Source organism: Miniopterus schreibersii, assembly GCF_964146895.1.
Source record: "Miniopterus schreibersii genome assembly, chromosome: 1".
NCBI classification, from domain to species: domain Eukaryota; kingdom Metazoa; phylum Chordata; class Mammalia; order Chiroptera; family Miniopteridae; genus Miniopterus; species Miniopterus schreibersii.
Genome location: NC_138101.1, coordinates 48020255 through 48032468, shown reverse-complemented (window position 1 = coordinate 48032468; position 12214 = coordinate 48020255). Strand labels below are relative to the sequence as shown.

General features: G+C 43.3%; 1 protein-coding gene across 1 annotated transcript in view; it reads left to right on the top strand.

Moving 5' to 3' along the window:
* SCD5 (stearoyl-CoA desaturase 5) overlaps window positions 1-12214 on the top strand; it is a 138546-nt gene that overhangs the window by 89777 nt on the left and 36555 nt on the right. Inside the window, exon 3 of the mRNA XM_081162488.1 lies at window positions 11194-11399. Coding sequence (XP_081018614.1) covers window positions 11194-11399 — 206 coding nt within the window. The remainder of the gene's footprint in view (window positions 1-11193; window positions 11400-12214) is intronic.

Here is a 12214-nt window from a genome sequence, read left to right as displayed (position 1 = left end):
AAATCACCTCAAAGGAATGAGAGGTGATAGCGTCAGGTAGCCCGAGGAGAGAGTGTTCTGCAGGTGACACACCCCAGCAGGGCTGCTCCGCCTCCCGGGGTACCCTCCACAAACAGGGCGGAACCCCGCAGATGTTACGCTCTCTACAGCAGGTGCATTCCCGGAGCGTTTCAAGGTGATTAAATTTTAGGAAACAAAAAGATATGTACTTTGCCCGGCCGGGCGTGGCTCAGCGGGTGAGCATCGACCTGGGATCCAGGCGATCGGGGTTCGATTCCCGGTCAGGGCACATGCCCGGGTTGCGCTCGATCCCCAGTCGGGGGCGTGAGGAGGCAGCCGATCAATGACTCTCTCATCATTGATGTTTCTCTCTCTCTCTCCCTCTCCCTTCCTCTCTCTGAAATCAACAAAGATATATTAAAAGTATATATATATATATATATATACACACACATATATATATGTATATATATACACACATGCACAAGTACTTTGTCCTGGCCAGTATGGTTCAGTGGTTAGAGTGTTGGCCTGAGCACCAAAGTGTCCTGGGTTTGATTCCTGGTCAAGGGCACATGCCTGGGTTGCAGGTTTGATCCCTGGCCCTGGTCAGGGTGCAAGAGGGAGGCAAACAATCAATGTGTCTCTTTCACATAAATGTTTCTCTCTTTTCTCGCTTTTTCTCTCCCTCCCCTTCCCTCCCTCCCTTCCACTCTCTCTTAAAATCAATGGAAAAAATATCCATGGGAGAAGATTAACAACAACCATATATGTATGTGTATATATATATATATATATATGTGTGTGTGTGTGTGTGTGTGTATATACACACACACTTTTTTTTAAAGGCACAGAGAGTTTTTATTTAAAGAAATACCTGGTAAAGTAGAGAGTATTTTATTTATTTATTTATATTGATTTCAGAGATAGGAAGGGAGCGAGAGAGAAAAACATCAACGTGAGAGAGAAACATCAATCGGTTGCCTCCCGCGTGTGCCTGACCAAGGATCAAATCAACCTGGGTATGTGCCCTGACCGGGAACTGGCCAGGGCTAAAAGGTATTTTTATAAACAAATAGCTACCAGGTTTTATGTGTTAATCCGGCTCCACATCTATATTGAAAGAAAGATACACTTGTTTTAGATGAATTCTACATGCAGTCCTGTTAATTTGGAAGCTATTCTGAAACACATTTTCAAGATAAATGTTTTATTCTGCCTTCTTTTCATAAGGAAGATCTTTAGAAGTGCTCAGACAGGGCACCTCTTTAACCCTGCTCTCTCCCCTGCCAATCTCTTTCTTTCCTAGAATCACAGAAAGTTGGAGCTGGGGGACCTTAGAAGCCAAATGTCATCCCTTTTCTAACACCTGAAGAAACTAAGGCCCAAATGCCTGTACTTATTTTTGTTTATTTTCTCACCTTGTCTCCAAAAATGCTCGTGGGTGTTGAAGGAGCCTGTGTTGCAATCCCCTGTCAAGCTATTTCTCTGGGTACCTGCCACCAACCATTTGGGCTGAGATAGCAGTTGTCACTGCTTATTCCCATTCCATTGCTCTCCTGCCAGACACTCTGATGTTGCTGCTTTCTAGGTTTTCCAGCCCACTGATTATTTTGCTTTTTGGATGATCTCTCCCGGCTGCCTTCATTTGCATTTTTCCTAAATCAAACCTCATTGTGATAATTTTCTGTTCATATTTCTAACCTCTTTAACCATCTGTGTTATTTCTCTGTTCTCAAAGTTGTCTGCAGCACCTCTTAATTTGGTACCAACCAACAACGTCATTAACAAATGTGGGCACCCTGTTCCCAGTCATTAATGAAGATGCTGAGTAAAACTACTTGATCTAACAGATACATTGGGGCCTCTGTTAGCTGCCTCCCTCCCCCTCCTCCCCCTCATTAGATATTGGGCTGTTTTTCATTTCTGGTCCTTGTTTATCAGAGTTCAGGCTCTTCCATCATCCTGTCCAGTTTCTTATAGCACCAGCCAGAGGTCTTGCCTCAGGAATGTTTCAGGGATGCTATTTTACATGCTTTTATTAAGCTCCAAAGATACAGTAGCTACAGGAGTCATTGAATCAACCATTTTAATTAATGGTAAAATTTACAGAGTTTCAAAAAAAGGAGGAAATTTCTACCCTTGCTTTTAAAAACTTTTTAAAAAGACAGACACATCTCCTTTGACTCTTCTGCAGCTATTTGTGTAAATCTGCTGGTTCACTCTCTCTGAATGGAAAGGTGCATAAACTACTTGTGAGGAACACACAAGATGTATAAGAAATGCCCTTGTCATGAGGAGCTTCCGATCTGATAGAGCTGGTGAGACTCAGGAATAATAAAGAGGGACCTTCATAAGACGGTGTGGACTTAAACTGCTCAAAACTTTCATAATGATTCTTGTGGCTGCAGAGATATGAACACGGTTATTAGGATAAAGCCCGATGCATAAGGGGAGTTTTTAGCTCTTGGAAGGCGAGAAGGATTTGCATAGGCAGGGAAGAAGGAGGGGAGGGTAAGGGAAGCGCTTGAACCCAGGTGGAGAGAGGGAAGCGACCATGACATACTGGGTGGTCTCTGCATCGGAGAGAAGTGCTCTGATGGAGGCAGGGTACTGGGGGGCGCAGTGTGCTGCAAGCCCAGGTGCCGGCGCTACTCTCTCGCTAGATGTCTCTCACGCAGCTCAAAGTCAATGTGCCCAAAGCCCAGGTTGTGAGTCTACTCTCTCCCCAAAACTACTTCTCCCCTAATTTTCCCCACCAGAAACCTGGGTGTCATTCACAGTTTCTCCATTTCCCTAGTCATCCCTCATCCAATCTTTTAGCCAATCTCTTCTACTGCTAAATTATATCTTGAACCCGCACGCCCCTCCTCCGCCATCCTCAAATCCAAGCCACAATCGTTTCTTGCTTAGATTATTGCAAAAGCCTCATAAACTGGCCTTCCTCTTTTGACACTTGCCCCTGTCCATGCAGCCACTAACAAGAAAAAGAAAATTAAACCACTAACAAGAAAAAGAAAATCTTTCAGTGGCTTGGCGTTGCGTTTGGAATGAGATCCAGCCTTGTTACTATGGCCTAGAAGGCCCTGCGTCATCAGGCTTTTGCTCACCAGTGCACTGTGCGCCCCAGGTGGCTGTCCTTCCAAGAGCGTCAGATCCCACAAGTTAAAGCCTCAGTCCTTACTGTCCTTACATACTGCCCCTGCCTCCGATGCCAGCCACAGGTAGGGTCTCCATGCCACCTGTACCTCTTACCGATTGGCTACGAATTCAAAGGTTGTCAAGATTCCCTCAGGTTTCATAATTTGCTAGAACAACTCACAGAACTCAAGAAAGTTATAGTTTCTATTACACTCTTATCAGAAAGGATACAAATCAGGACCAGCCCATAGGGCAAGGTGTGAGAGGGTCCCTCACACAGAGCTTCCCCCCTCTCCCAGTGGAGTCAGGGGGTCGGGGTGGTCATCCTCCCCGAACATCAGTGTGTTCTGCAGCCAGGAAGCTCCTCCGAGACTCAGCGTCCAGAGTTTCTACTGCACAGGTGTGACTGAGTAAATCGCTGGTCACGTGATTGAACTCAGTCTCCTTCCCCTCTCCTCGGCCTCCCCCCTCAAAGTGCCAACCCTCTAATCATATGGTCAGTTTTTCTATCTAGGGCTTCATTAGCATAACAAAGATGTTCCTATCACTCAGGAAATTCCAAAGTGTTTTGAAGTTCTGTGCTGGGCACCACTAGAGACAAAGACCAGATATATTCTTTATTGAACCCCAATACTCCCCAGACTTCACCTTGCACCACTCTGCCCTAGGCCATGCACCCAACACGCTGCACTTCTCTTAGTTCCCGGGCTGTGTCAAGTCCCCCCTCTACCTGAGACAATGCCAGTCTTCCTCCCTCACTCCTATTCTTAACCTAAAGATTCCTGATTAGAAAGTCCTCTCCTGGCTCACTGTCTCCCTTGTTATTCCAGGTACCCATTGGCTTCATAGCATTAATCCCAGTCTGAAATGATGTCGAATTCACTTACTTTGTCTCCATGAAATATAAATTCCTTGATTGTCCTGTTCCTTCTTTATCTCCTAGCACATACAGTCAGTAAATATTTGTCAAATTAAAGAATGAAGTGGGAAAGGTAGGAAGGCCAGTTGAAGCTCTTTGCCAAGGAGTGTTTAGACTTGATGAGAAAGGTAATAACGGGGAGGTTTTCAGATAATAAGCGAGAGAATGACAGGTGTTTGGGGCGTGTAAACGTGGGGAGGGTGGTCTCAGTATATCAGATGTATTGCGGAAGGGGGAGGACTAGGGGCAGGAAACTTTACAAGCTATTAGAGGAATGCATGTCAGCTGACAAAAGCCTGAACAAGGGTAATGGAAAGGGGAAATCTGAGATTTTTAAAGAAAGATGCCCTTGACATTTTTCTTTTTAGTTTTAACTCTTTATTTTTAAATAGCTTAAAACTTACAAAACGTTGCAAAACTACCACGAAGAACTCCTGCATACCTTCACTCAGATTCACTAATTGTTAACATATTGCCTCATTTGCTTTATTATTTTCTTTCTCTGTCCGTATGTGTGTATATGCATTCTTCTGTGCTATTTTTTTCCTGAATCATTTGAGCGCAAGTTATAAATATCATGCCTCTTCATCTCTAAATACTTCAGTGTGTGTTTCCTAAAGACATTTCATATGAACATAGTACACGTACTAAACCAGAAAATTTAATGTTGATACAGTACTGTATCCAGGATCCTAGTCCAGGAACCAATCCATGGTCTTACATTACAATTTGTGATGTTTGTAGTCTCCTTTCATCTGGAATTGTTTATCAGTCTTTCTTTGATTTTATGATGTTGACATTTTTGAAATGTACACACCAGTTATATTGTTCAATGTTCCTCATTTTTGGTTTGCTCACATGTCCTCATAACTTACACAGATTGTGCATTTTTGGCAAAAATGCTACATTAATGATCTTGTGTCCTGCGCATCAAACAAGAGGCCCATGCTATCACTTTGTCATACTATTGGTCGTATGATCTTTTATCACTTGCTTAAAGTGGTGTTTTCCTGGTTCTCAGTGTAAGATTACTATTTTCCCTTTTGTAATTAGTGAATAATTTGTGATGAGACACTGTGAGCCTTTGTAAATATTTTTTCTTCAACCTTTCACCCAGTCGTCTGAGCATACATTGGTGATTCTTGCTTAAATCAGTTATTGCCATGACACCTGCAAAATGATGATTTTCTAACTCCATAATTTCTTCTAGATTTATTGGTTGGCATTTCATATATGTATGTCTACATGTATACATTTACTATGGGCTCATATAGATTCTTATTTGTTAAATAGACTTTAGTCTGTAACTGTTATTATTCATCTTAATGCCCCAAATTATTAATCAAATTACACCAGTTTGTTCAGTGGAAGGCAATACAAATGGACTCTTATTTCCTTTTTGACACCTTGCCATCATTTTTAGAGCAATTCCTTATTTTATGGCACAATCAAGTTCCTCTTGCATTTTTTCTGCCCTAGTCCTGGCATCAGCGACTTCACCAGAGTTGTGACCCCTTTTACTGGGGAATGGTATTTAAAAACCATGATCTGGGAGTGAGGTGTATCCATTGCTACTGGGCCATCATTGTTTTCTAGGCCCTTTCTTTACTGAAATTTTGACTCATCAAGGGAAGGAGATCTAGCTCAGGAGACTAGAACAATGGTCACACTACGGACCAAAAAACCCCTTTAAAATCCAAATTGGGCAGATTCACAGAAGGCCAGCTTGTCTACCAAGAGGACTCCCAAGTTATTTTTAAAATGTGTGTCTTGAAAAAGTATAAAAGTCTTATTCAAATACATTCTCATTGTAAGAGATTTAATAAAAGAAAACATGGAACACCCCTTTCCTTCTTTGCGATTTTTAAGTGTTGTGAGCGAACACTTTTTAAGCCATTCAAGTTAGCTTTTCAACACTTACCCAGCTTCTAAACCTCCCCAGGCCGAGGGCCACGTGAAAGCCAGGCAGCAGGTGGGGACTAGTTTTCCCAAAGCTACAATTTTCCAGGTGGCGTAGACTGCTGCCAGGCCCTTTTTGGGGACTTTCTGGGCTCTTCTTACAGATTGTCAGTGTTATCTGGGGGGAAATCAGGGCTGACCCAGTATCAGCAATGGGGAAAGCACTGAATGTTCTTCACTGTTTGCATAGTACAGTGTTGGCATCTGAACTGAAGGAGGTTATATTCAGACCCCAGAGACTGCGATAAAGTCTTTTTCAAATGAGCCTTGTGGTCCCCAGAGAGGAGAGACAGCAATGCCTTTCCCTCTGTGACTCCCTTGATGGAATGACTCTTATCCCAGACAGGGTGCCATTCACTCACAAGACACGCAGGTTCTACTCTAAAACCTGCCTGTTCAGGCTGACATGTCTGCCGTTGGTGCTGGTAGTGTCTTTTTCACTATTGATTGGAAACAAAGATGTATTATGAGTGCACATGGAATTCCCTTTGGCCAAGTTGTGTGTGTGTGTTTTTAATTTTTTCTTTTACCCTGAGTTATATTCTTTTTTAAAAAATGTTATTGGGTTTATTGGGGTGACATTGGCCAATCAAATTGTATAGGTTTCAGGTGTACAGTTCTATAAGACACCACCTGCATACTGTATTGTGTGCTCCCCACCCAAAGTCAAGGCCCCTTCTGTCACCATGTATCCTGCTTCACCCTCTCCTGCCTCCCTCCAGCCCCCATTCCCTCTGGGAATCACCACACGGTTGTCTGTGTCTCTGAGGCTTTTTGTTTGTTTTTGTTCGTTTAATCCCTTCACTTTTCTCACCCTTTGGCTGTTTTGAGGCCACTTGGTAAACTCCCCCTTCTGGAACCTGAAGCAGCGCACAGCTGAGCCGAGGGAGAGAAGGGAGCAAACACTCTGGGTCCGCCAGAAGCAAGGATCAGTCTGCAGTCGGGCTGGAGGAAAGCCCGTCAGCGGCTCTGGCCTCAGAGCCCTTGAAGGGGCCACGCTAGCTACTGTCTGCATGAGCCTTCCTCGTGCCAACTAGCGGAGATGATGTGGGCTTGCAAAGAGAGGTGCCCTGTGGCCCTACAGAGGGCCAGGCACGCGAATTCCTCCTGAACCTAAGAGGAAGCTGGGGAAGCACTGACGGAGAGGGAGCTGCGCCACCTGCTTCAGTGCAGCTCTCCAGACTGATTACCTTTGCTCAAGCCCGGATGATACGCAAAGGCTGTGCTTCCAGAGGAAAACCCCCGCGTGATCAGCTGCGGTTCCTACAGTCCCAGCAGGGCCCCGGGTAGGGCCCTGATCCAGGACGCAGAGTGAAGTGAGAAAGGCCAGGGCGCAGGGCGGGTTTAGGCGGGCGCTGCGCTGAAAGTCACGCGGGTGACGTGGATTGGCTGAGTGGTGCTACTGGGTGATGTGCAGATAAATAACTTGGTTACTAAATGAATTTTACTTTTTCATAGTTTTTCCTAGTGTGGGGCAGATGGCAGAAGCTGGGTTGTTTTGATTCAGGAGTATAGAAACTTTAAAAAAATTGTTTCCCCATCTTACAAAAGAAACATTTGTTTATTATAAAAAAAATTAGAAAATACAAACTAAAAAGAAAAAATTAAAAATCACCCACCATCCCACTCTCCAGAGAGAACCACTGTAAACAGGTTGACTTACACACTTCTGTTATTTTTCCTATGCCCCAAAACACATTTTTACTAAAAATGGGTTCATACTGTACCTAATATTTTGAAAACTACTTTTCACTTAACTACTTTCCCTGCCATCTCTCCAGGTCAATACTACAATATCTGTTTTTGTAAATTAGTTTTTTAAATACAAAACCAACAGACGCTGCTGTTAAAAATTTCAGAATATAAGATAAAATGTACCTCCCTGAGGTAACCTTAAGACATTTTTCTTAATATTTTTTCTTAATATTTCCAGAAGTTTTCTATGCACACACACACACACACACACACACACACACACACACACACGAATAGTATTGAATTAATTAATGTACCACAATGCACTGAATCATATTCTGTTATGTGGAAATTCAGAGCTTTTCCATGTTTTCACGGCAGTGGGCATCCTTGTGGTTTGTACACACCATGGTTATTTCCTTAAGATAAATGTCTTTTATTCTAATTTATCTTAAGATAAATTTCCTTCAGATAAAGAAAACAAATTGTTAGGTTTTACTTGTGCACAATTTTAACGCTTTTGATATGTGCAACCCATTTGCCCTTTACCTAGTTAGTGCCAGCTTCACACTCTCACCGGTAAGCAATATTGAATTTTGAAAACATTAAAATCTTTCATTTTTTAAAAAAACTTTTTAAAGTATCACACATTTAGAAAAGTATACAAGTCATGAGTCATAACTGCACTGTCCAATACGGTAGCCACTAGCCACATGTGGCTGACTGAGCACTTGAAATGTGGCTAGTCCGAACTGGTGGTGAGCTGGAAGTATAAAAGACACACCTAATTTCAGAGAATTGGTACCAAAAAAAGGTAAAATATCTCATTAATAATTTATGCTAATCATATATTGAAATGACATTATGAATATAATATGTTAAGTAAAATATATTATTAAAATTTATTTTACTTGTTTCTTTTCATTTTTATAAGTTGCTACTAGAAAAAATTTAATTATATATGTGGCTTGTACTACAGTTCTCTTGGCGAGCACACAGTAGGACCTAGTGCGGCTCCTCATGTACTAACACCCACCGCCTGAGCTGTACACTCCGAATCTGCTCTCTCCCTCCCCCTCTCCTGCACACACGGCTTTTCAAAAGACACAGTGCTGTTCAGATTGGCTCCCACTCCGCCTCTCCAGCACAGAAGCAAAATGCAGATGAGTTGGAAGAAAAGGGCCCCGGGTGAGCATGCGGATCTTGTCCCCTCTCTGCCCTATTGTTGGCTTACGTCTTGTTCTTTGAGTCACTTTTTCACTGGACTCAGCTTTAGAGTTAAAAACAAAGTAATAACAAAGGATTAAAAAAAACACACATCTTAAGAGTATTTTTGGCTCGACTCTGTGCTCGATTATTTGGGATTTGGCCAAACCCTTGCTTCCTTCCACCGTTGTAGTCCAAGTGGCTTCTGTCGGGAAGGTGTCCAGGTAAGAGGAATTGAAATAAACAAACATCTCTGTTCCAACTTGTCTTCGTCATCATTCTTTCGTTGTTATATTATGCTTAATTTTGTGAGAATAATGTTTCTAGCCCTTTGGAACTTACCACTTACAGCTTTTATAAAATTGCACTGTAATAAATTAAAGAATCAATATAACCTTTTAACAAGAAAAATGAGAGCTTTTTATAAAAGACCCCCCCTCCTCGCTGCCAAATTTGGAGAAAAAGGGAAATACCTCATTGAAAAGAACGCGAACTGGGACTGAAGGAGCACCATTTTTGATCCATTACTGTGCGCTTAGTAGATGAACTTGAGTAAATGTCTTCTAAGCCTTAATTTTGCCATCTGTGAACTGGGGAGAGAGGGTTCCCCTTTCTTCCTATGTTCAAATGGGCATTGTAATAAAAGCAGTAAACTAATGTAAGAGGAATAAATTATTCTGGGCTGCACAGGTCTTGACTGACATTTGAAATTCCTTCCCAATTACACATTCTGAGTTTATAAATAATGAATGCTTTCATTCTTTGTAACCCACTGTGTCAAAATATATGTCAGATCCAAGGACCTCTTTTTTATCACAGTAAACCAGGCTGTAATTTTTTCCTTATACAAACTGCTAAGCACCCATTTTCTCTCTTTATATTTAAGTTGAGCATATACTTCTTAAGGTCTTTCTACCTCTCCTTTCTCTGACCCATTACCCAAGGGTTAAGAAAATTTTAAAAGTTTTCAATGGTGCTATAGGATGCACAAGATTGAGTAGCCTTCCAGTAGCACTGGATGAGCCAGAGAAATAAAAAACCCAATGAACCTCATTTTGATTAAAATAATTGTCAGAACTTTGAGAATAAAATAATTCCCTTTCTTCTCATCAGCAGGATGAAGCCAATATCTGTGAAAAAGCAGATTCTTAATGAAAACACGACTAAGTACTGAATAGTATGGTATCGAACATTATTACCTTTTTTTTTAAGAACTTATATACTATATAAAGTTATTTTTATTTTCAGGTTAATTTTCCTATCAAAAGCGTTACTTCCAACCTAATTTGCCTTCTCAAAGTTTTACAAACATCAGATAAAAACAGCACAAGTTGGAGGTCTATAGATGTCACTGGCCCCTGGCTATAGATAAGGTGTCATTAATAATGCCATCCTAAATGCCATTGATTCTTGCCCCTGGCCCCTCACACAGCACCTCCAACCCCCTGACACCCTCCCATGTCTCCCATCATAAGAGGGCCAACAGGGTGTGTCCCCAAGTGTGCCTGAGCCTCACCCTGTCTGTGAGTTTGGCAGAATCTGCTGGACTCTGATGTTTCTCCTTCCTTGGGCAGCAGAGTCTCTCTTGGTATCCAGCGAGTGTTGCCTGCCCCTCGGGCATTTCTGCTTTGCTTGGTGGGTATGGCCAAATACACCAGATTCCTCAAGGAGCCAAAGTCACCTCTCTTGCCTTCCTGTGACACACTATTAGAGCAGTCCTCAAGCAGTGTTATTTGTGCCTTGGTATTTTAAAGAGATTTGGTTAAGTAGCTCTTTGACTTTTTGCTTGCTGGCTTCCTGCTCTCCATTAAGTTGGACATCAAGGCCACTAAGGAGCGGGTGCGAAGGCAGAAAGATCCAGGCCAAGAGCCAACCCCTTTTCATACTCAGGGTTTTCCCTCTCCTCTGACAACCAAGACTTCACCCTGAGACTGGACCTCTCTTTTCTTGACATGAATGAACTCCTGGGAGACTTCACCGGCCTGCACCAGAACGTTCTTTCAGGTTTCCCCACCAGTTCACCCAACGAGCCTGACCCTCCTGCAGCGGCACATCCCAAACACAAACTAAGCCCCCTCCTAAGTGGGGGTTTACTCTGGTTTTTATGAAAACCAACCCAGTCACCCCAGGGATTGAACTTGAGGCTGAGGATGGGAGCAAAGTGGAAGTCAGTGGTGAGGATGGTGGGGGTGGGGCAAGGGGAGGTCGAGATGCTGTCAAGAAAGTGCCAAGGTGCTTTGTCTCTGTACTTAGGCTCTGCATTCTCTCTGCAGAACGACATCTTCGAGTGGTCCAGGGACCACCGAGTCCACCACAAGTACTCGGAGACCGACGCCGACCCCCACAATGCCCGCCGGGGCTTCTTCTTCTCCCACATCGGGTGGCTGTTCGTTCGGAAGCATCGAGATGTCATCGAGAAGGGGAGAAACCTTGATGTCACTGACCTGCTGGCTGACCCTGTGGTCCGGTTCCAGAGAAAGTAAGTGAACGGACACCACAGGGCTGTCCCTTGGGGGACAAAACCAAGAGACAGAGTACAATGGACGCAATTATATCCCCAAGTAGTTATCCTTATGGCACTTTCTCTGATGATTCAGTCTTCTCGTTAGGATCTCTAGTTATTCATTTCCTTTTGCTCATTAAGTTTTCCCTGCTCACACATTTGTTTTTAATTTTAATTTGGAATGGATTTCCTTTAACCCCAGTGGCATTTCCTTCAGACCGATCTGCTTGGCTCACCTCATGGACCCTGTTTCTGCAGTTCCCCACTCCCCCACTCGTGTTTCCCTGGGGAGGCAGGCAGGGCATGGAAGACCGGCTGTTTCAGTGACGCGCCTGCCTCCAGCAGGCCTGGGCTCTCCCAGGTATCCTGCTCTGTTCCCCTGGAGTTCTCTTGTAGTGAGTCTCCCCTCCACTCCCTTCTAGAAATGTTACATTAGTAGGTTTCTGCACAGAGAAAATGAGACTGTAATAGAGAGCCTCAAAGTGCTCTGAAGGTGTCAGTGGGGCATATTCAGTCATTTGCAGGGTGAATCTACTTTCAGCAAGCGCATGGAGAAGGATTGCCTGTAACTGCTGGCAGGTAGAGAGCAACCAGTATTCACTTTTTAACTAGGAAGCTGGCATGGACTGTACCCATGTTGGTCTGGGCTGCAAAGTTGGCCACCATGAGAGCATTTATAAGTGGGCTTGTTGCCTCAAAGCAATGGATTGATGTTTTATACTCGAGGCTGAGAGTATTGCCCCAAAGAGGGACAATCTATAGATCACCCTCTGGTTAGCACCTTGAGATAA